Below are 23,311 nucleotides of genomic sequence, written 5' to 3'. Positions count from 1 at the left end.
TGACAGCATCCTCTCTCTTCATACAGCACACCCAGCAAAGCCCCGAGCCCACGTCCATGTGCTGTCCTTTTTGCAAGCGGTTTTATTTTAAAACCAGAACTCAGCTTCTCCATGTGTTTAACAAGTCCCCTTGTGTCTTTTTTCTTTTTTTTTTTTTTTAAATAAAATTAATTTATTCTACAGAACAGTAAACTCTTCCAGACTCTTCCCTATTTACAAATTAACATTTTTGCTTGCAGATCATCGCTCCCTCCCCACCCCGTTCCTATCCCGTGACACAGAAGATGAAAAATCAGCCAAGGTGTGAAGGGCTCTAAGGCAGTGCTCCCATCCGCAGCCACCTGGGACCTCGGGGAAGAATGAGAGCGACGATGTCTGCGCTGCAGCCGGAGGTTCCCCCTCGTTCACCGTGAAAGAAGTAGGTCCACGTTAAACCCCAGAGCATCTGGCCTCTCCCTGCATGGGCTGGGTTGAGCTGTGCTGAGGAAGGAGCAATGCCCCGGCACAGCAAACGGCTCCCAAGCTGCTGGAGGTGGCTGCTGGTGTGGCAGGGCTGAAGGGCCATGAGGCTGGGGAGAAGGGGGAGCTGGCTGCAGGAAGATCTCTCGGCCCTCAGCCCGCGCACCTATCGGGCAGAAAGGCAGCTCCTGCACGGCTAGGGGAGGCGAGGAGCCTTGGAGACACCTCCCCCTGCCCTGGTGAAGGGGGAGAAAGTGACTCTGGAGCTGGGGACATGCTTTGCTAGCTCAGGAAAGAAGGCACGTTTAAAAAAAAAAAAAAGAAAAAGAAAAAAAAAGAAAAGAAACAGAAACACAAACAAACCACAAAACTGACCCAAACCAAAACCAGATGCCAAAGCAACTCTCCAGGCAAATTCAATGGTTTCTGAACTAGGTTGTGGCTTGGCTCCTACCCTACGCAAAGCACACACTCCTCCAAGCAGCCTGGCCCCGCTGGTTTTCTGCTCTGCGCTCTCTCCCAGGTCTCGGCGGTGCAGGAGGGAGCTCCTGTTCCTGCTGGAGACACATATCCTGCGCTGGGGGATGCTCAAAAGCCACAGTGCTGCTAACGGGCAGAGGCAGTCACGCTGCTGCGCACAGGGGCAGGGGCAGGGTGGCATTTCAGCCAGCAGCAAGGGCAATGCTGGCTGCCCGTGCTGTCAGCATAACCTGGCCCCTCCGAGTCACTCATCTCCCCCCCTGGCAGCAGCCCTGCTCCTTTCATCCTTTCCGGGCATTTCAATTTCTATAAGAAAAATAAAAATAAAAATCTTCAATAGCATCTACTGAAGGTCTGTAGTGTTTTCTCTCCCGGGGAGCCCAGGTGAGCACTCGGGGATGCGAAACTGCCTCCACCTCTGCACACAAGCTCCTGGCCCCTGTCTGAACCCCCCGAGACATCCCCATGGAGTAACAGTTGATGCAAGGGGGATGTTGTTGTGTTTTTTCAAGGTTTGCCTTGAGCACTGGAAATGACTGCCTAGCTGCAGTAGCAAGGAGGCAGCAGGCTGAGCCGATGCCCTTGCAGGCAGCCAAGGTTTCAAAAGCCAAGGAAGAGAGGGAGGAAGAAAGGGGTTATTCAGGGAGTCTCCAGCTACAAGGAGAGAAAGGACAAAGGAACAGAAGTGGCAGGACAGCAGGAAAAACCTTCCTCCAGTGAGATGTTCAGCTTTGAAAAATGCCTTCTCCTGGCAGAGTGAACGAAAGGCATGCCCCTGGGATGCGCACGGATGGGCACGTGGGAGAGCAGCCCCTGGGGGGCACCTGCCGTCCCCACAATCATCCCAAAACGCCCGAGCCCCATGCTAACTCGGTCCTGGGAGAGCTCTTGGTCCGGAGGGACAGGGAAAACGCTGCAAGCTCCGAAATGGCACTGATGCTTTCAGCCTCCCAAACCCCCCAGCGCCACCCCAACCTCGGGGCTGGGACTGGCCGGGACGTGGCCGGCTGCTCACAGGGCTCCGGGAAGGTCCCGGCCGCGCTGCTGCTGGTGGTGGCAGGAGGTGGCGGTGGTGGCAGCGAGGCTGGTGTGGTGGCGAGGCATGGGTGAGCCGTGCCCCCCTGCCATCCTGCCCCCGGGGGGCTCAGTAGAAGGAATATTGGTTCTCCACCGCCCGCGTCCGGCTGCGGGCACCGTCGGCATCGTGGTAGTCCTCGGCGCCGGCAGCTGGGGGCTCCGGCCGGCGCTCGGCGCTGTCGCTGCGGCTCCGGGGGCCCAGGGCGCCCTCCAGGCGGTGGTAGGGTGCAGGGACGGGGACGGCGGGGGCCACGGCTGCCCCCTCGGCGGGTGGTGGGGCCGGCAGGGCGGCGGGCGCTGTGCTGCAGAAGTAGTGCGGGGGCGGCAGGTCGGCTCGGCAGCCCGGCGGCTGCGGCACGAGGGGTGGTGGGGGGCCGGCATCTGCAAGAGAAACAGGAGCTTGACTCCTCACAGGCTTCCTATGCCCACCGCATCTATCCGTGGGAGCTGCCTGGAGGCTGGCTGCTTCTTGTGCCCACCCTATCCTTCGCCCTCTGCCCACCGACCCTCCTCGCCCACTTTCTGCGTGCCCCAATGAGCCATGCAGCATCTGATCCTCTCATTCTCCACGCCAAGGGACACAGAGGCCGCCCCAACATGGCTTGCTGTGGTTCTCCCCCCACCCAAAACGGGATAACGCCCACCCTGGTGCATCTCCAGAGCCACACGCACCCTTCCTCAAAGACCAGCAGGGGACCACCCCTCCAACACTGGCACACCATTAAGTTGTCAGTGGGGAAATCCCAGCGACCCATCCCCTTTCGTGCTGGTGCAAGGTCCCAGCCCAAATCCACCCCAGCAGCCCTCCTGGCACGGCCCCGGGACCTACCGGGCAGCGGGCTCTGGGCCACCACGTAGCTGCGGAGCGTGATGTCGGCCGCGCCGCCCGACTCGAGCGGGATGGGGTGCGTGTGGAAGTGGCGCAGCATGTCGAAGATGGTCTGGAACCAGAGGTGCTGCACGTGGCACTGCCCGCTCTCGTTCAGCGACAGGCGGAGATGCTGCGAGGGCAGGGGTAAGGGGTGAGCCGGGAGGCAGCCGGGCAGCCCCAGCCTCCGAGGAGCCCCACTCCAGCAGCCGAGGTTTGCTCGCAGAGCGGGCGGCACCCACCTTCGCTTTCCCCTGGAAGTTGAAGGTCAGGACGTACTCCCCGGGCCGCGTCTCGCTCTGCCGGATGACGAACAAGCCGTGGCTCCTGGCGCCGCCGAGCAGCACCAGCTGGGCCGCCTTGATCCGCGAGAGAGTCCCGTGGAACCAGGGAAAGTCGGAGAGGTTGACCTCCGCCTCCGCCTCGCTGTCCTCCCCTGGCCGCAAGCACCGCCGCATTTTAGGGAGCGCCCAAACGTTTGCCCTCTCCCAACCCCGTGCACCCCAAGGGCGAGGCGATGGGGCTGCATCCTGCACCCCTGTCCTGCCCCCCTACCTGTGCCAGCGGTGGGGGAGGATTCCAGCGTCTGCAGGAAGCTCTCCAGCGGGACGTGGGCCAGCAGCTCCCCCAGGGAGTCCCTGCCCCGGCCGTGGGGCGCGGACACGGTGGTGGCAGCAGCGTTGTGAGCACTGGGTAGGGCACATCTGTCTGGTGGCCTGTGCACATCTGGAAGGCAACGTCGGTGTCTTCAACAAGGGTGGGCATCTCCCCGCAGCGGGGGCAAGCGCGAGGACCTGAGCGCTTGCTTCAGGCTCCCTGCCTTTATCCCCAGCAGGATCTGGGCCCCCAAAAGCAGAGCTGGCACCAGGAGACCCCCCTCCCGCCCTCCCCGGTGGGATTTCTCACCGTCAGCCAGAAACTCGCAGCTGCAGGAGGATGCCCTGCCCGGCAGGCAGGCTCCCTGTGCGCAGGAGGCCAGCTCGATGTCGTCCCCGCTGTCCCTGGGGGGCGAGCACAGAGCAGGTGACCACAGGCAGACACGCACAGCATCACCCCTCGCAGGCAGCAGGGGCCTCATTATCCAACCACCACCACCCGGTGATATTCCAGCTCTGGCCCGAGCCCGCAGAGAACATCCCGATGCTCACCCCTTCCTCCCGGAGCACCAAGGCAGCACCCAGAGGCCAAGCAGCCGGCAGAGCCGTGGCGTGCCGGGAGCAGGCACAGTGAGCAGCTGGCACACCGGGGGCTGCTCAAAACATCACCATCAAATCAAGGTGGCTTTTTGGGGTGAGAAACTAGTGTGCGGGTACAAGCCCTCAGAAAGCCCTCACTGCCTGAGTCGTGCTGGTTGGGACCAGCTGCAGAGCTGTGCTGCAATCCCCTCGGCTCGGACACGTCTCTTGCTGTGCCTTCCAGAGCTTTTGCTCTCATGCTTTGCACGCAAGACACGCGCACGCTCCCATCACCAACTTCCACCCAGAGACAGTTTTGCTTTCACCTCCACCCAGAAAAAGCTGCTCGAACCCACCCCCAGGAGCTGCACCCCCAAAAACCAGGAGGTCCTGCAGACCAGAGGGGCATCCACCACACTGCAGCCCCTGCATCTCACATCCCCAGCTGCCCCCCTGCCCGTGCACTTCAGCATCCTTCTTGCACAAGCTCCCTGCTTGCTCACGGCCTATTTTTAGCCAGATAGAGCCCGGAGCTGCTCGTGGCACTCGGGTGCTCTTGCTTAACAGCGGCCACGTGCGTGCAGACAGCCAGGAAGCGGCTGCGTTAGCGGTAACGGCTCACGAGGGAGCTGCTGAATTATTTAGTGGCCAGTAAGTGAATCAGCCACTGGGAGTCATTCAACTGCAGCCACTTAAAAAAAAAAATAGAAAGGAAAAAAAAAAGAAGGGGGGAAGGAAACCAAAACCAACAGAGCTCTGCAGAAAACCCGTCGCCAGGGCGCTTATGCAGAGGTTTCAGCGCGGATCCTTGGCAGGAGGACCGAGCACCGCGTGCAGGAGCTGAATGAAAATTCATTCTTGGCACAGAGCACGCGTGTCAGTGTATTAAGCAGCTCATTATTATTTGCTGTAGAGTTCATTATTATTTGCTCTACGGTCGTGTCCGGAGGCCAGCACGGGGCTGTGCTGGGTGCTAGGCAAACACCACACGCCATGAGGCCGCTGGAGGCAGAGTGTGGGGCTGGAGAACCGGCACCAAAACACCCATTTTGAGAAAAAACAGCCCTCCCTTAACTGCCAGGCCACGCTTCCCTGCCTCACCTCCCTCCTCACCTCCCTCAGCAGCCCAGCCTCAGTGTTGCTTCGTCAAGTATGTATTAAAAAAGCAGCAGAAGGAGCGCATGGTGCATCCTCACAGCCTCACCGCAGGGGAAGGTGGCACAAGGAGCAGCAGGGAGCCTCCAAGAGCCCCTGTCCCAGTTTTGCTCGAGGCTTTCACCCCTGCGAGCTTGGGCATCCCCTCCTTTGCTGAAATCATGCCAAGAAATGTAGCAGTGGGGTGTGCCCAGGGACCGTGGGAGAGCGTGCCAGCAGACCACTGAATACAGAGAGGATGCTGGACTGGATAAAAAGCCTGGGAAATAGCTCTGAGATGATATGGAGGCTTCGGAGAGTTGGTGTTAGGAGCATCCCCGGGTCACCTGCCTCGGCTAGTCAAGGCCATGCGGAGCAGGAAAGGGTTAGCAAGTGGCCGGCGTGCTGCAAGGCTGCACCTCTGACACACAGCAGCTGCTAACTTTGCCTCCAGATTTCAGCCAAAACGAGTCAGACTTTCTGTAATACGCTGAGCAGCGAAAATTGCATCAGCTGGGGTCTCTTCCCTCCTAGTGGTCTGCGAGGGCTGACCACCAGTCCCAAAGGCATGCCCTCTGCCCTCTCCGGGGTGCTCAGAGGAGCTTTTCACTTGCTGGAAGAAGACGACATTCCTTTAAACAAGGACATTATAGCAGAGACCTCCTGGATGCACTGGGACCCCTGGACCTGATGGACACAGCTGTGAAGGGCGGCAGTGCAGGAACCTTGCCCAGGTCATGCCCTGATCGACTGGAGAGGATGGAGGCTGTGGTTTGGAGGGGAAACCCGACCATGCCCCATGAGCCTTACCCGGGGTCGATGCAGTCCTGGATATCTGCCACCCAGGAGTGCTTCTGCAGGGAGTCGATGGTCTCCAGGATGTACTCGGCACCGTTCTCCACCTGGAGGCGAGACAGGACAGCGTCAGGCCACGGCCAGGGTCCTGCCACCCGTCTGCTGCCCCCCACCAGGCAAAGCAAAACCCCGAACCTGGCAGGGCTCTGGCTGGACTTGCCACTGTTACACAGTGCCCTAGCTGAAGGATAGCTGCATGTTCCCATCCCAGCACAGGGGTGTTGAGAGGTGACCCCAGGGATGCTTTGATGTGCCCAGGGGTGATCTCTGGCCAAAGCTGAGGAGCTCAGAGGAGAAAAAATAAAAGTAATAATAAAAAAAAAACCACCTGTTTTTCAGCAAATGCATCACAAGGTTTTTACAGCCTGTGTGGCCACACCTGCACCAGCACAACCAAGGGCAGACACCATTCCCTCGACTACAGCATCCCCCAAAAACTAGCTCTGCACAGGTGGCATGTCAGAGACCGTGCTGCCCTCTCTCGTTGCCCTGAAATCCAACCAGACCCCTAAAACCAGGAGTTTAAACTTCTCATTTTCTACACCTGCTGGTCCACGAGGCTTCCAATTTCTCAGTGCATCAGAGAGAGAGAAAAAGACCCCCCACAGTCCTCTAACATAAAAAACAAACAAACAAACAAAAAAAAAAAACAGGATGCAAAACCTGCAAGCCCAAAGGAGCTGGGCTGCTCTGGGGCCAAGGAGGACGGAGCACTCGGAGCACCCAGCAAGGTGCTGCCTGCCTCCGGCCATTTCCCCACGCCATCCCTCCCAGACCCCTTCTACAGCGTGTCCCTGAGGCAGCCCTGACTCCGGGAGGGTATCGCGTTGCCAGCCGAGACAGCCTTTGAGCAAATTAAATTAATTGCATACAACTGAATTGCTGTCCTGAAAATAAACAGGGCGCGCAGGAGCCGTGCCCGGTGCCGCGGCGAGCAGCAATCGGCCCTCCTGCCACGCAGCGGGTACAGGGGAGCAGCAGAGCCCCCCCGTTTTATTTAACCGGGATTTCAGAGCGGAAGGCACGGAGCTGGCTTGGGAGACCTCGGTGCTCCTTCAGGCAGAACAAAGCGCGTGCAGGGCTCGGGTATTTTGCAAGCGCCCGCTTGTGCAATGGAAAAAACGCGTGTGCCGGGTGTCTGACGCGTGGCGAGGACACGCCGACTGTCAGTTTTTAGGTGATTTGGCAGAACTGATTCCAGCGTGTGAAAAGCAGGGGCTTTTTTTTCCCAGCACGTTGCCTGGGAAGGTGGAGATGTGGCTCCACACCAGCCCCATAGGCAGAAGGATCCCGTCTCACCCTCCTAATCCGTACCCTGGCATCGAGGGGTGCCCCACCCCTCTGGGAATCCAGCCTGCAAGGGAGGAACACAAAAGAGCAGCAGGAACACGGCCCCCCAAGAAGGGCCAGGGCAGAAAGTGAGCCACGAGGAACAGAGGATGTCAGGAGGAACAGAGGATGTCAGGAATGGGGGAAAAGCTCCCCTTGTCCACAGCCGTGAGAGGGAGGGCGGCAGCAGATGATGCTGAGCAAGCCCCCGGGGGTAATGCGGTGCCTGGTGCCACGCCTCATTAAAGGGATCGATTGCAATCAATTAACCCCGCGGCAGGGTAAGTGCTCGGGCCAGAATGGGGCAGGAGCAGGTTAGAGGGTACCTGGTAAATGCGGTGCTTTCAGGCTCAGGGTAACCACAGAAAAGGCTGAAGCAGGGGCAGAGCCGTGGTGGTGGGGTGGAAGGGCAGCACGCCCAGCTCCAAAGCCCTCATTGAGGCACCTAGAGCACCCCATAGCCAAAACCCTACCAGTGGGGACCTGCAGAGCCCCAGTGTGGCCATGGTGATCTGGTTGTGCTCTGCCACAGCCCCAGAGCGAGGGATGGGAGCAGTGATCGGTGCCACGTCCTCTGCTACAGCAGTGTGCCTGATGACACCGTATGCAATGCTGCAGCACGCAGGGCAGGGGAACGGGGTTGAGATGAGACTTGTAAAGGGACCTGGAAACCAGCTGCTGCTGGTTAATGGTCCACGTGGAGGAGATGCTGGGCTCCTTCGTGTCAGGGATGCTGTCCCACTCGTGCTGCCATCAGCAATGAAGACAAAAGAAGGAGGGGATGCCCAATCCATTCATGGCTGACACCATGTTGCAAGCGTTTTGGAGGATGAGGCAAGAATTCAAATGAACTTCTTGATGCTGAGAATTAGGCTTTGAAAGAAAATGCCCTGGCCAGGCTCCACCACAACGTCACGGCGAGCTCCAGGCCCGTGCCGACACCACGGGCACCTAGCCTGAGGAACCACAACTCTGGAGAGGTTCTGCAAAAAGCACAGCGGGGTTACGGCAGCTCACAAGCTGCCTGTGAGTCAGCATCATCGTTAGGGTATGAAGACAGCGACTGGATGCGCTTGGGCTGGATAAAGAGGAAGAAGAAAGGAGAAGCAAGCCTTCCCACACCCCCCTGGCCACGGTACTGCCTTCACTTTGGGACACGCTCGCCCCGGAGCCCAAAAGGAACATGGGGAGGAGCATGGGCTGCTCAGTCCAGACAGGAGAAGACGTGTGAGCTTGGTTTTCAAGCACAGAAGACACCAGCCAAGATAGCCTCCATGTACACAGCGGACACAGACCGCAGCCAAGGTTGAGGTTAACAGCAAGAAGCCGGCGAGCACCGGGGCGAGGTGGGCTGCGAGGTGCAGGGGCTCTCACAGCGCCGGGCTGAAGACAAAGAGCAGCTGCAATCAGGGCAGTTTCCCCTCTCTGCACTCACAGATCTCTCAGCTCGTGAGCAGGTCACCCAGCCGTGAAGCCTGGCCTCCCCGCTCTGCCTTTGCCACCTGCTTTTGGGGAGAAGCACCGTGGAGAGAGGTGGATTTTAGCAGGGGTGGGACACGGAGCCCCTCCAAAGGTCGCTGTTACACATCACCCCCCAGCAGCTCTGATGGGGAACGTGAGCCCCTTGATGTGAGCAGGGAGGCACAGCCTCATCAGACAGAGAGAAACGTCACTGCCAACACCACTGTCAGGGCATCAGCACAGCGTGCCCCAAACCAGAGCCTGCGACACTCAGCGAGAAGGTCCCTGCTGCCATAGAGCCCCAGAGGAACTTCCCAGCGCTCCTGCTCAAGGCTGGGATTTGCCACAAAAGGCTGCTGGGAGCATGACCTTAATTAATCAGATTGTATGGAAAACACTTCTCCGAGGTCTCTAGCTGGAGATAGACTTTGCCTCTCTGCTTGCAACCCTTGCAAATTGTCTCCAGACGCTAATTAAACCTTGTCCCGGTGACAAGGAGATGCAAAACACCATGGTGAAAGCCAGGCAACCAGCCTGATCCCCAAATACCTGGGCATCAGGTGGACGTTGCATCATTTTGGGAGCCCCAAAAGGAAGACAAAGGGAGGCAGGGACCCCGTGGGGAGCACCAGCACTGTTGGTGCTTCAGCTCCAAATCCAAGGCAACATCCCCGGGGTTGGAGCATCCCTGCAGCAAGGCTTGATCACACTGTTACCTCCCTGCCCTCACCTTCAGGACGAAGGTGTTGTCCTTGTCGGGCATCTCCAGAGGCATGGTGGTCCGCACCTCGATGATGGCTGAGAGCGGGATGCTCACCTTGGGCTTGGAAGCCTAGGAAACGAGAAAATTAAGAGAAATCGATAAATAAATTAAAAAAAAAAATAAATGAAGTCGCTCGATCTAATCAAACTGTCCTGGGGGACAGCGCGGCGTGGCTCTCAGCAAGGCGAGATCGTGGCTCAGCCGCACGGTGATTACGGGGGGTGGAAAAAAAGGAAAAAAAAAAAAAAAAAAAAAAAAAAAGCATTGATTTCCCTCATGTGCCTGCTAACTCGAAGCTCTTTTAATTAAACCAAGAGAAGGCCCGGTGGAAGATGGGGAGGTTAGTGCATTTATCTGCCAAACCTGCCTTGTTCCAGCTCTGCCAAGCCCACTTGTTCCTCTCCTTTGACACCTTTCCCTTCCTGAGAGCTGCTCAGCAGCGTGGATGGGCGCCCCATTTACCCAGCCCAGGAGTTAAAGTGCAGCAGCCGGAGCTGTGCGGGGAATTTTAATTTAATTTAAAAAAAGGAAAAAAAAAAAAAAAAAAAAAAGAATTTCCCCCAGCACCCGCCGGAACCTCTATGTGGGGGCAGGACCCGCTGCCTCCCACTCAAAGTCTCTGCTGAGCACCAAATTCCCCAGATATTTGCTTAAATTACAGCAAATCAGCCCAAGGGAGGACACGGAGATGCTCCCAGGGCTGGTCCCCTCCGGGATGCTTGGCATCGTGGCTCCAGGGGTGGGAGCACGCAGACGAGGCTGCTGATGTGCACCAGGCTGCAGGTTACCAATGATGGGTTCAGGGGCCATTTTTTTTTAGTTAGGGGAAAAAATCAAAAGATAATAATTCAGGCATGAGAACAGAAACTGTCCTTTCCCTTCTGGGACGTTTCATTTCCACCAGCCCAACCCCCTGCGCTGCCTCTGCACACATCCCGGGCTGCACCGGGCTCAGCCCTGCTGAAGTTTTCCATTTTTTTTTCTGCTGGAGAAGGTGAGAAAAGGGGATGGAGCTGCTGAAGAAAAGCAAAAAACCCACAGTGTTAATTCAGCAGTGAACCAGAGGAGGGTCTGCTCCAGGAAGGTCTTCCTGCAGCAGCCCGGGGTGCCCACGGGGAGCGTTATTAATGGCCGTGGGGATGCTCTGGGGACATCTCCCTACATCTATTTTCCCCTCAAAACCCCAGGATGCTTAAAACAACTGCTGCGTGCCGGCACAAACATCTAGCACGGCTTATCGCTTCCTGTCGAAGCGGCAGTTAAGAAAGGGCTCGCTAAGGAGATCTGAAAACATGACCATAGTTTCTGTAGGGCCTACACAAAACCGAAGCTGGGGGATCCCAAAGCAAAAAGCAGTTTTCTTCCAGCTGTGCCAGCTCGATGCCACATTTGCAGCTGGAGCACGCCAGATGGAATACAAGATGGGATGAGGGGAGATGAAACGCAAACTGAAGACAGAGGGGTGTAATTACAACAGCAGAGCAGACTATTTCCATAAAAGTTGTCACAAAATCATTTGGAAATTGACTTTTTTAGAGCCAAATGAAGATACACTAAAAAAAAATCCCTCTATGAGCACTCTCCTAAACGTTTTAACAGCAGCAGTTGTTCTCTTTCAACCTGGGTTTAGTGCCACCTTGGTGCAGTGCTGCAGCCCAAGCTCCCGGGGGCTTCCCAAATTCTGGGAATTCCCTTAGCTGAGGAAGTCCCCAAGCCCAATACCAAGGACATGCACCGTGCACAGCAGCTCAGAGCTTTGCTGTAGGGATATGCTTGAGTTCAAACTCGGATTTTATATTTTAGTAGGAGAGGTGTGAAGCTTAAGAAAACAGAAAAAAAAAAAAAAGGCAGGCACAGACCAGCACCAACAGTGCCGTGGTTCATTTTGTCCTCAGAAAAGTAGAAGGTGTTTTTTAAAAATATGAACTCTCCTGCCATCCCTGTGACTCCTGTATGGGTCATACCAGAGTTAGCAGGGGGGCAAAGATCAAGATCAGTGGGATCCCAGCAGCTTCCAGCAGACCTGCAGCACTGTGCAAAGCTTGTGCTGCCCCAGCTTCTCTGCAAAGGACCCAAACACAAGTGGAAAAATCCTGTAAAAAAATCAAGTAAATGAGGTTTTTCTTCCCCAAGCATTTAAATAACCTGAGATTTCTGTCCTAACCCGTACAACTAGTAAAACCCCCAGGAATGGCCTATTATTTGCCCCGTGTTTGTCACAGATGAGCACGCACAGCGCAGATGAGGCTCAGTCAGTGCAGGTTGGGCAACACAACGCACCTTCTGCTCCTCCCAGGAGGAACAGAGGGGTCCTGCAGCGAGGAGGGACTGAAGGTGGACCCCAAACATGCCCTCTGCATTTCCTGAGAGAACTGCTCCCCTCTCTGCCCCAGGAAAAGAGGGGCAATATTCCCCTGCAACACGTGTAAAGGGGATATTGCAAGGAGGGGCGTGCCACAAGCAGCTCCCCTTTCTGCAGCTTTACAGCTTTTCTGCGTTACAAATGCAGAAAAGACACAGGCAAGGAGAAGTGATAGCGTGGGGACTGGTACTGATAACAAGCAGCGTTCCCCTGCACAGCAGGGTGAGTAGCTGGGGCTGTCGGTGAGGAGTGCTGCAAAACCCAAGGGCAGCAGTGGTGCTCCGGCCCCAGGGCTTCTGCCCCCCCACCAGAAAGCTGTGCTGGGAGCCACATTATTCCACGTGAATTATTAATTTGGAAATAACGAGTGCTGCAACCAAGCATGGGGTTGCTTGGTGACACATGGAGCACTCTGCGATGTGCTCGGAAGAGAAAAATCTCCTGGTGTCCTGGACATACTTCATCTGAGTGTGGCAACGAGCTTCTGCACCATAATCACCGATATTTGGGGCTGAGGGACAGACAGGGCCTTCAGCATCTCCCCCGCGGGCTGTGGGATGAGCGCTGGCGAGCGGTTTGTGGATGGGACTCGACCGCCTTGCCCCACACAGCCACATCTCAGCCTCCCGGCACCAAACCTCCCGCCGGAGCAGGGCTGGATTTCATCCCAGCTCCGCAGTGGAAATGAAAAGTAACAACACAAAGCCCAGCTGCTCGAATTTCACCCCGATGCTCACCAAGACGGCAGCGGAGGCGAGCCGGGACTTACCTTGGGAGGGACGTAGAACTCGAGCAGGAACCTCTCCCCCTCCACCTTCACCGCCTTGCGGAGCAGGAGGCGGCACTTCTGCCACTGCGAGCTCCCCACACAGTTCGTGTCGTCGGCGACCATGTAGCGCAGCGTCCCCTCCCGCTGGATGTCCACCAGCTCCACCTTGGAGGACTGAGCCTTGGAGAGCCGCAGTTTGTGGGTCCAATTCTCCCGCTTGTCACCAGGCTCCTTGCCCCCGGCCACCCACGGCTCCCTCTCGGCCCTCCTGCTGCCCGGCATGGCCTCGGCGCCCGGCTCCGGAGAAGACCTGCGGTGCCACATCTCCTTCATGCCGTCCACCACGCACAAGCTCATGTTCCTCAGGGAGAAGCCCTTCTTGAACTTGGGCTTGGTGGCAGCGTGGACGGAGACGTCCTCCGAGCTGCGGGACTGGCCGTAGGAGGACACTTTGCGTGCCTGGACCTGCTGTGCCGGGCTGAGGTAGCGGCCGGCGCCCAGCGGAGCCTCCATGCTGTCCAGGGACTCGGTGGAGGTCTCCTCCTTCCGCTGGGCCACCTCGCGCCCGTAGGGCACGTGGCAGTTCTGCAGCCCCACAAAGGGCACGATGTTGTACTTGGTGGGCGAGTCGGAGACGAAGACCCGGCTGACCTCCAGGCTGAAGATGTCCAAGAAGTTGGCGGCGAAGTGGTGGGAGAAGGAGGCTTCGGCGCCAGGGGTGTCGTAGTGGGGGTTCTCCCTCAGGAACTGGCAAAATTTCTGGGCGAAGTCGACGGCGGCCGCCTGGGCGTGCAGCTCGCAGAACTCACGCCAGTCGGGGAGCGGGGAGGAGGGCTCCTGGCACAGGGCATCGCCGTTCATGGCTGCCCCATTCCACCTGCCGGCGGGCTGCGGGGCAAGGGGACAGACAGGGTGAGCTCGGTGGTCAGCGATCCCAGCCATCAACACTTCCACAGCGGGTCCCCAGCCCTGGCACCAAGTGGGACGCGAAGGGAAACACAGTGGGAAAGCATTTTTATGCTGCAGCCCCTCCCTCCGCCACACTGGAAAAAAAAACTTGGCCCTGGCTGCAGCCATAAATCGTACTTATTTTACGATTATGACCGTGCAAAAGTGTTATCGATTTCTCATAAAACCACTAAGGAGTCCCCGACCGGAGCAGCCCGGGGGGATTCGCCTCCAGAACTGACGCTGCCACATGCATGGCCTGGGCACTGCAGGCCCATAGTAGCGCATCCTCTGCCACCATCCCCTGCAGCTGCTCTGGCTCCGCCTGCATTTCTGCCCACAGAAGAAATTTGGCACATCAGTTTGGCTGAGCATCTCAGGCTGGTCACATCCTTGTCAGATGCAGGCGAGCAGAAACCCTGTGCCCTCCCCACTGCCTGTCAGACCCCAGGGCTTTAAGGGATAACCCCAGAGACCAGGGAGTTGGTAGGATAAAGGGGAAAAAAGCCAAGGTGGCAGACCCAGGAGCCACCAGGAGCTGCAGGGAGGTGAAGACCAGACCTCACACCCACAGAAGAGGTTCCCAACCTCACCCAGCCTCTGCAGGACTCACACGTCTCTTGCCTTTTTGCCTACGCTGCATTTCCCAAACCTCTTCCTATTTTTTTGAGGCTTTCACCTCACAGGGGAGATTCCTGCAGTGCTCGCATCTAAATTGCGATTTTCCAGCACCGAGACTGCTTGTGCCTGTCGGTGACAGCGAGCCTCGCCCCATGAGTTACTCAGGCACCTCTCAGCCACATGCCACCCGTGTGTCCAGAGAAGCATCCTTTTCCCCTCAAGGGCAGTTTCACCTCAACACCATGAAGGGAATGCTCTGCTCTGGACCCCTGTCCATGGCAGCCCCTCATGTCTGGCCTGGGGACATGCCAGGGCTTCTGGAAAAATGGGACAGCCCCCCTCATTTGGCCGCTCTCCGCTCACAAAATCTTTCTGGTGAGTGATTGCTGCTGCTAATAAATCAAGCACAGTAACTAACCATCAGCTTACATGGCCAATACTTCATTACCGGTCAGGTAAAGTGTCCCAGAAGAGAGAAACTTAAAAATATGTGTGTGTGTGTGCATATATATATATATTTAATCCCTCTTTGGTTCACCAGCCCTGAAGCAGGGGATCCCAGTGCTTGGCTGGACCTGGAGCTCCCCAAAGATCTTCCGCAGGAAACCACCAGAGCCAAGGGAGGCCCAGGCAGCGGAGCAACCGGAACGACACAACCAGACAGGCCCAATTCCCTCATTAAACACAGGCAATAAAAGCCCTCAGTGAGAAGGGAAACCCCAAACTGCTGGCAAGAGCCAGATCCAGGGGAGTTTGGCTTCCCAGCTGTCTCATCAGGGCCTCGCAGCTTTCTCTGGGTGCTTTTTTACCCTGCGCTGAGCCGGCCCCGTTTGCTGCAACCCAGCCCGGAGCAGGGAAAGCCCCGTCCCCGCAGTTTACAACGAGGCTGAATTTCCCCAAGAGACAGCGGGAAAGCAGCAGAAAATGTAAAGCTGTTTGTTACCAGGCCAGCAAATGCAATTCTCACGTACCCATCCATCACCCGGCAGAGAATTTAAAGGCTCGGCTCCCGGCGGCAGCTACTGCCCTTCAGCTTTACCATCCACAGCCGCAGCTCCCCGAGCACAAAGCAAGGGAGGGGAAATATTTGGGCTCGGGGAGGTGGAAGGGGGTCTCCTGCTGCTGACCCAAGCGGGAATAGCTGGCACCACGAAGAGCAATGGACTGGAAAGAAGGTGCAAAGGGCAGCAAGAGGCTCAAGAGGGAAGAGAAAGCCTCACGCCGAGGGGTGATGGCCCTGATTTTGTCACACCTGTAGAAGGGAGCAGTTAGTTTTACCCCATGGGCCAAACCCCAGGGCTTTGCTGGTGTTCTCCCACCATGCACAGGAGGGAAAATGCTTCCCCCCATTTCCCCCTCCAGGAAGGATGGGGCAGGAGGGCCAGGCAGGACAGAGCAGGACCAGCCTGCCCACAGACGAGTGATGGGAAGCCAAGATGCAACAGAGAGATTAAAGGCGGGGGGGGGGGGGGGGGGTTGGAAAGAAAAAGACACTTCAACAAAGATAAACCCCAAACAAAAAGCCCGGCCACCCAGCCGCTGCAGCAAGCCTCAAGCTGGGAGACACGCACACAGAGGCATCACAGCGTCTTCCTTTCATCTGCACGGGGATGACAGACTCTAAAAGGCCAATTTATAAAAATGAAGCCTAGAGGAGAGATGTCTGGCAGGTCTGAAGGAGGAGGGGGGGAAGGTTGGGGGCCCTGTGCGGCGTCTCCATCGCCCCCCACCTGCATTGGGTCTCTGAGCCCCCCGTGGGGACCCTACTGGGGAGACTGGGAGCAGCGGGGGGCTCGGGGAGGCCCCCTGGGACCACAGCAACATCCCCCCCCTCCCCAGCACGTACGCCTGCACCTGATTCCTGCGGGAAGCAGGCTCCCAATTATCTCTGCAGCTTTACCTTTAATCTCGGTGCCTCCGCTCCCCTCTATGCCAACAGCACTGCCCCACTTCTCGAAATAACTCCTCGTGCCACAGACAGCATCCCCGGGCAGGGCGGTGGAAGTCGAGATGAAAATAAGATCAAGATGAAAATAAGCAGCAAGCCCACGACTGTTTTTTGGCCAGGAGGGGCAATTCGCTCCCAGCCCGGCTCACCAAGGGTTGCAGCGTGCGGCCAGGCACCTTGGAAGGAGGCAGAGCCCCTTCGTGGGGGATTTCTGCCTGCTCAGGGGTCACAGCCTCGCTTCCCTGGCCTGGGTTACACAGCAGGACAGGCACAGAAACATGGAAATGAAGAGGTTTGTCCCCAAAGAGAAGCTGCGTGGCCACAGAGAGGCAGCCAAGACACCAGCACCCTCGGGCTCCTCCTAACACCTAACACTGGCTGGTCCCCAAACGCCTCCCCGGGCAGAACCATGCCCTGCTGCTGCTGCCGCCACTTGGGAAAACAATTCAAGGTTTAAGAAGGAGGGGAAATAAATAAATAAATACGGATTTCTGGGGCCTGGCCAAGTGGAAGCCCAGGTTGCAGTCGCGAGCCAGCTGCTGGCAGCGATGCTGTGCCAATCCCTCCGATAAACTGCGCCGACGGCCCCTGCGCGGCGGGGATGTGTCGGCACACACAAGCCCAAAGACCTGAAAGTCGAAGTGAGCTCCTGACCCCAAGAAGGAACGAAATTTCAGCCGTCAGCAGAAGTGCAAGAGACCATGGAAAAAAAAAAAAAAAAAAGTCTCCGGTGCAGTGGGAGTCAGGGAGTGACAACAAAGCCACCAGGATTTGCTGAACCAGAGGAGCGGGGAGGAACTAACATCTAATGAGGTGTTAATAACCCGAACGCACAACACTGGTCATGGGATAGCCAGAGCAGCCAGCCCAGCACTTGCTCCAAGGGCTTTATTTAAGGAAACAGCCCTAATAAAGAGATGTTTCCCTTCCGCCCCGCGGAGCGCAGCCAGGCTGGGGCCACGGGAGGAAAACCTGCGTCCAGCTGAGCTTGCAGGAGGCAGATTTGTACCCCCCTCCTTTTTTTTTTTTTTTTTTTTTTAAGGCTAAACACCCTTCAGTACGAAGGGGACGACCAGCAGTCCTCCACTTCCCTGGGGGTTTCCAGCATGGAAATAAAAAATAAAAATAGTAATAATGAAAGCTCGCATGCCTGCATCTCCGCCTGCACAGGAGCGCTCCCAGGGGCTCAGGCTCGCAGATCTGGGCTGATGGAAGCACGGGGAGGATGGAGCATCCTGCAGGGACTGGTGTGCATGTGCTGGTGGTCCTGGGTCCACGCTTGTGGGGAAGGATGGGGCCGGCAGGGTCCCGCTGCTCGGCTTCCAGCGAGATCAATGCCAATCAGACCCCGGGACGCGAGGAAACCCGGGCACCTGCTCGCCCCAGAAGAGAGGCTGACCTCAGCCGTCCCCACGTGTTCGGGCAGGGGAGATCCCCGGGTCATGAGCGGGTGCTGGAGCAACGTGACACCCCGCAGGGCCCCCCCGGAGAAGGTGACGCTCCTGGCACGGCGGGCAGGACATGCCTGGCAGCCCGCGGGGAGCCTGGTGCCTGCCTGCATGGCCCTGGGGTGCTGCAGAAAGTGGCTAAAAACCAATGAAACAACAAAAAAAAACCACGATGGGCTGCTCTGGGGGTTGGCAGGGTGCTTCGAGCACATTTAGGACGTGGATCGGAGGAAAAACAAATGCAGCACCTTTGCATTTACCTTTCAAGCCCAGCAGAACAGGGGATGCAGCAGGCACAGAGATGGGAACCCACACCTGCAGCTGGCACCTGAAGGCTGGGGAGACCAAGCCACGTCCTCCTGGTGACTTCTTCTGCCACCACGAGGGTCCCAGCCCTCAAGGCTGAGACTTCAGTGCCCTAACTATGTGCAGAGGCTGATCTGAGGGACAGAAAGCCATAGGAAAATAAATAGATGCATAAAATAACAGCGGGATGGGAGCTGGTCATCTCTCCGTGCTCTTTATGGCTCCGTGTACGATTTGTACTCCACAGCCCCTTAATCAGACTGGCTGTTGGAATTGGAGAGAAATGGAAACAATCTTTGTTCCTCTCATTTACTGTCCACCCCACTGAAATATTAATTGAGCAGCGTTCTGGCCTCAAGTCTAATGGTCAAGCCACCCTCCTCGATTCACTCCCCCATTAAATGCACGCTTTGACTCGCTGCCCAGACGCACCGGAGGGCCCTCCTGCCAGCCGGAGACGCTCGTCCAGCGTGCAGAGCCTTCTGCTGCACCAAGCAGGGGCTGCTCCAGCTGAGCCAGCAGCACGGGAAGCAGTTGTGCATCCCCTAACGAAGCTTTCCTCTGCAAACGAAGCACCGCACCTTGCGGGCCCTGGGGCTTTACGGGGCTGCCGAACTCGTGGCTCACTCTAGGCAGCCTCATGGGCCTGTCCCCAAAAGGAATGGGCACGTTGTCCCCTTCCCGTGCACACACCAGATGTTGATGACCATTTCTCAGGGCAGAAAGGAAGGCTTCTCATCTCAGTGTCTGGAAGCACAAAATCCCGACGGATCACGGGAATGCGCTCCACTGCTGTGCGGGATGGGAGCCACCACAGCCCCGAGGGAGGGCTTCTTCAGAAAGAGACATCTTTGGAAGAGAAAGCAAACTTTGGGTCAGAAATGACCCCTTCTTCCCTCAAAACTCCCCAGCACGCGTTGAGGAGGATGTGACACTGACACCCTGCGTACAGCCCATAGGTCACAGCCATCCCCAAACCCGCAGCGTTCTCCACTTCCCACTACTCTGACCAACTTCGCTTTGCAGGGTCGTTTCTCTGCTTCCTAAACCCTGCCCCGCCGTGCACTGCAACCCCCGTGCTGACAGCTGCTGGAAAATAAAATGAGTTAATAGACAAGACCCAGCGGATCTCAGCTGATCTCCTCCTCCCTGTGCTTCCAGGCAGGTCCCTGGGGCGTGGGGCCACAGCATCGCCCGTGACGCTTAGTGCACTGTGGTGGGGGACCTGGGGGTCCCCAGGGCACAGCGATGGGATGCTCTGCCCTGCCAGAGGCTTGGAAAGGCAGCAACCCACCCCTTTGTTGCCCCAAACTGAGGGTGGGCTGTTTCTTGTGAAAATAATAGAGCTTTTGGTAAGGAAGGTAAGGAGCCGCCGTCCTTTCCCTCTGTTGGGAGCCACCTCACCTGGCCAGGGCTCTGACCTGGGAGCTTTCTGCAGAAAATTAACTAGTCCAAAGTCTATTTTCAGCCCCCACAATAGCAGAGCCTCCCTCCAGGAGCGTCAGAAGCCCTGTCCCCAAGCAAGCAAGCTCAGATTTCCCTCGCTAAGCCCAGATTTCCTTCCGCCCCTCGGCCCACAACAAAACCTGCCCCTTCTCGCCTTCCCACCCTGGTCAAAGCGAATTTGTGCGGCCACCTCCGGGGCTGGTGCTCGTGGCAGGGTACAACACAGGCGTTACACATTAACCACCACGCCGCTGCTCTCGCAGGGCCTGGGGCACGAAGGGCAGAGCTGTGCTGGACACGTACAAAATGATGGTTGGGTTGGCCACCACGGCTCGCTCAACATCCCCAATGTACCTGAAATAAAAGGGGTTGGAAGGAAAGGCGCTGCTGTACAAAACCAGCTATAGTTCCCTAACTAACTGCTTGGAGAAAAAACAACCAAATAAAAAAAAAACCTCTTGCCCTACAGATCACTATGTCATTAAGGGGCTCCTGGGGTGGTTTTGGTGCACAAGCTGCACAGATCCATGGTGCAGAGCACTCAGCAAAGCCCTGCTCACATCAGGACCTGCCCCCCTTCCTTCAGGGACAGGAAGGAAAAACCCCAAGATTGTTTTTCAATTACGGCTCATAACAAACACGGGATAAAGTTACACAGGCCCGTATTAAATTTTCTCATTATCGTTTTTACTTTCGGATATAATTCCCCACACGCATCCCTGGCTCGTACCCGCCTGCCGGCGGCGTTCGACGCTGCCCAGCGGTGCCTGAGCTGGGGAAACTCAGCTCTGCCCTGCTACCGGGGCTGCTGCGCTTACTGCTGAGCTCTTACGGTGTGTGTAGGGCAAAACGCCTCGTGCTAGCTCCAGCAGGCTCCAAATGTCCCTCAATCACATGGTGCCCAGACACCACATTACAACTGGGATCTCTGGGTGGTATTTCAGCCTCCCAAATCCCTTTTTTTTACCTCGCCAGCTATGCAGGGATGCTCCCCGGCACGCAGCACTCCACACTGGTGGGCACAGGCGCACAGGAGGGGTTCCCTCTGCAGAGGGGCCGTTTCCCACCCAGCCTGTGCCTGGTGTTTCTGCCTCCCCTCCTTCCTGGTGCTCCTGGCCCCGTTTGCAGCCCCACAGCCTCGTGTGGGGCTCGGGGGGCTTCAGGCTGGAGAAGAGCAGGGAAGGCAACGTTGCCCTGGGGCTCCCCAAAAAGCCTGATTCAGCAGGAGCAGCAGATGTGCAACCATTGTCAGGTTTCTCAGCCTGCCATGGGGAAGAGGAAGAAGAGGAGGAGGAAGGGCTCTAAACAGCAACATCCTCAGGGTGCGCTGACGGCGATTTACCTCGGAAGAGGGACAGCTGAGATAAGAATTGGGCAAGGCCACCCTGCCACGAGAGCGCACAAGACGCGTTCCCACCAGCCCGGGAGAGGAAGGAACAGCCCTGATAGCAAAGACGAGCAGACAGAAGTGGTCACAGTAGGCAAGCAGCCACCCCACACCTATGAAGGATCTCATGCTCGAGGCAGACAGCACCCAAACCCCAAAAGACTAGCCTGGAGCAAGGCAGTTTCCATCCTACAGCCCTCAGGACGCATTCACCCCGATGGCACAGCTGCCCCACGCTCGGTGAGACACCAGCGACCAAAACCACCCTGATTTCAAACACGCATCAACGGCCTGGAGCACCTCCGTGAGGCTTCTGCAACTTTTTTTTTTTTTAGAAATAAGTTCCCCAACAGCCACCCTGGGGTGCAGTGCAGCGTTATGGCACCACTGAGGGATGCAGGGGGGCAGAGCTGGGAGCGCTCCCGGTCCCCCCCGAGCACATCTCCCAGCCACGCAGCCACCCACCTGTGCCAACGCAATGGCCGAGGGCTCTGACCCTTTGGGGCAGCCCGGGTGATTTAGGAGCATGGCCCCAAAACACCCGGCACTGCAGCGGCGCCGCTCCTCCGCCCCCCTCCCAACAGGGCGAAGCAAATAATCATCCCAATAATAACAACAACCGCCACGGCGGGGAGGTCTGAGCAATCCGCTCGGTGTGGGCAGCAGGCAGCTGCTGGCTTGCCGGGGATTTAGGGCAGGATTTGGGGGAAGCCGAGCCGTTTCTACCTCCTCTCCCGGTGCGGTTCAGGGGGTCCCCGAGGTGCCAGCAGCGTGGCTCTCCGCGTGCAGGCTCATCTCTCACAGCACCCAGCTCCCACGGCGCAGCCAGGGACCGGAGCAGCCCGGAGGGACCTGGAAGGCAAAGTTTGAAGAAGTCAAGTCCCAAAAAGGGTGCTCGGCACCTCCCCGGGGGTCACCCCAAAACCCCGAGGCTGCCGCACATGAGCCCGAGTGGTGAATTTGCTGGGAGCAGGGGGGGCTGCAGGGGAAGCCCCTCGCCACGCCGAGGCCTCAGCACGGTGCCGAGCGGCTCCTGGGGGGCTGTAGGATGGGGGGCGGCTCGGTGGGGCCGTGCCCTTGGGTAGGGGCTGCCCCGGGGGGGGGGGGCGCAGGTGCCCGCAGAGCATCCATGCAGGCAGCACGCACAGCTCGGGCGGAATAATAACCACTAAAATAATGCTAATAACAACAAAAAAAACGTCCTTAGGGGGTCGTGCGCCTGGGGTCGTGCCCAGGACCCTGCGCCCCCCCTCCCCGCAGCCCCCCCCCGCCCGCAACTTTCGCCTTCCCGGGGTGCCCCCAGCCCGGCTCCCCCCTCCCCACCCCTCCCCTCCAGCACCCCGCACCCCAAAAAGGACCCGGGGAAAAAGGGGAATATGGGGAGGAGGGGAGGGGTGCGGGTCCCTCCGGGGGAGGGGGGGTGCGCCCCGAAACGGTGATGGAGAAGGGAGGGGGGGGACCAGGAAAGCGGCGCCGCCCCCACGCAGCCGCGGATCCGGTACCGGAGGGATGCGCTCACCCGGCCCGGCTCGGCTCGGCCCGAGCCCGGTGCAGCCCCGGTGCAGCCCCGGCTCCCGGCTCGGCTCCGGCGGGGCCAGCGCTGCCCGGCCCCCCCCGGCCCCCCCCCGCCCCGCCCGGCCCCGCCGCCCCCCCCCCCCCGCTCCTCCCACCGCTTTAAAGGGCCCCGCCCGGCCCCGCTCCGCACGGGGAACCCCCCCCAAACAGCGGGGATCTGCTGGAAGGGGGGGGTCCTGGGGTCTAGGGGGGGGCACCCGGTGTCCCCACACATCCCAGAGGATGTTCCGTGTCAGGCAGGGCACCCCACATCACACAGGGCACCCCACGTTGCACAGGGCACCCTATATCCCACAGGGCACCCCACGTCCCACACAGCACCCTACATCCCATGGGGCACCCGTGTCCAAAAGGGCACCCAACGTCCCACAGGGCACCCCACATCCTGCAGGGCACCCTACACCTTAGGGGGGGTTGGATCTAGATGATTTTTGAGGTTCCTTCCAACCCAAGCCATTCAATGATCCCGCACTGCACCCCATATCCTGCAGGGTACCCCATGTCCCACAGGGCACCCTACATCCCACCCTGCATCCCAGAGGGCACCCCACATTCTGCATGACAACCCACATCCCCCAGGGCACCCCACATCCCACAGCACAACCCCAACCCCGCATCCTACTGGACACCCCCTGTGGCACCCCCAAACCTCCCCCAAAACCCCCCCAAACCCTAGGAGGACACCTCCGTTGGCCAACAAGGGGCAGCACCTGTGCCCCCTGTGCCACCCCAAGCTTTTTTCCCCCTGCTTATGAGAGGGATTTGGGGTGACACCGGCCCCACCAAGCAGCGGGTCCAGCCCTGGGCTTTGCCAGGCGGCGCCGTGCCGGCCGGATTCGGCTCCAGGTCAAGGTTTGCAGGCCAAGCCCTGGCGTTCGCTTTCGCTGCCCTGCTGACATA

The 23,311-nt window shown here is 58.2% G+C and overlaps 1 protein-coding gene across 1 annotated transcript; it reads right to left on the bottom strand.

Moving 5' to 3' along the window:
- Positions 1-64: 64 nt before the first annotated feature.
- Positions 65-22,444, bottom strand: SH2B2 (SH2B adaptor protein 2). Its single transcript, XM_084493018.1, has 10 exons — positions 22,356-22,444; positions 21,563-21,688; positions 12,733-13,620; positions 9,569-9,670; positions 6,004-6,095; positions 3,791-3,885; positions 3,440-3,610; positions 3,127-3,320; positions 2,846-3,017; positions 65-2,397 (listed from the first exon to the last, which is right to left on the bottom strand). Exons 3-10 carry the CDS (start codon positions 13,591-13,593, stop codon positions 2,084-2,086), a joined length of 2,001 nt encoding a protein of 666 aa, XP_084349144.1. The 5' UTR covers positions 13,594-13,620; positions 21,563-21,688; positions 22,356-22,444; the 3' UTR covers positions 65-2,083.
- Positions 22,445-23,311: the final 867 nt, after the last annotated feature.

The sequence above is a fragment of the Aythya ferina genome (assembly GCF_964211825.1).
Source record: "Aythya ferina genome assembly, chromosome: 19".
Classification (NCBI taxonomy): Eukaryota; Metazoa; Chordata; class Aves; order Anseriformes; family Anatidae; genus Aythya; species Aythya ferina.
This window is presented reverse-complemented; position numbering and strand designations above follow the sequence as displayed.

What these genes read in the sequence shown, in the direction of transcription:
- SH2B2 (XM_084493018.1), bottom strand. Translation starts at nt 13,593, where the DNA reads ATGAACGGCGATGCCCTGTGCCAGGAGCCCTCCTCCCCGCTCCCCGAC. An exon ending in CTGCGAGTTTCTGGCTGACG is followed by an intron (nt 3,611 to 3,790) that starts GTGAGAAATCCC and finishes GTTGCCTTCCAG; the next exon opens with ATGTGCACAGGCCACCAGAC. An exon ending in GGCCCAGAGCCCGCTGCCCG is followed by an intron (nt 2,398 to 2,845) that starts GTAGGTCCCGGG and finishes TTTCTCTTGCAG; the next exon opens with ATGCCGGCCCCCCACCACCC.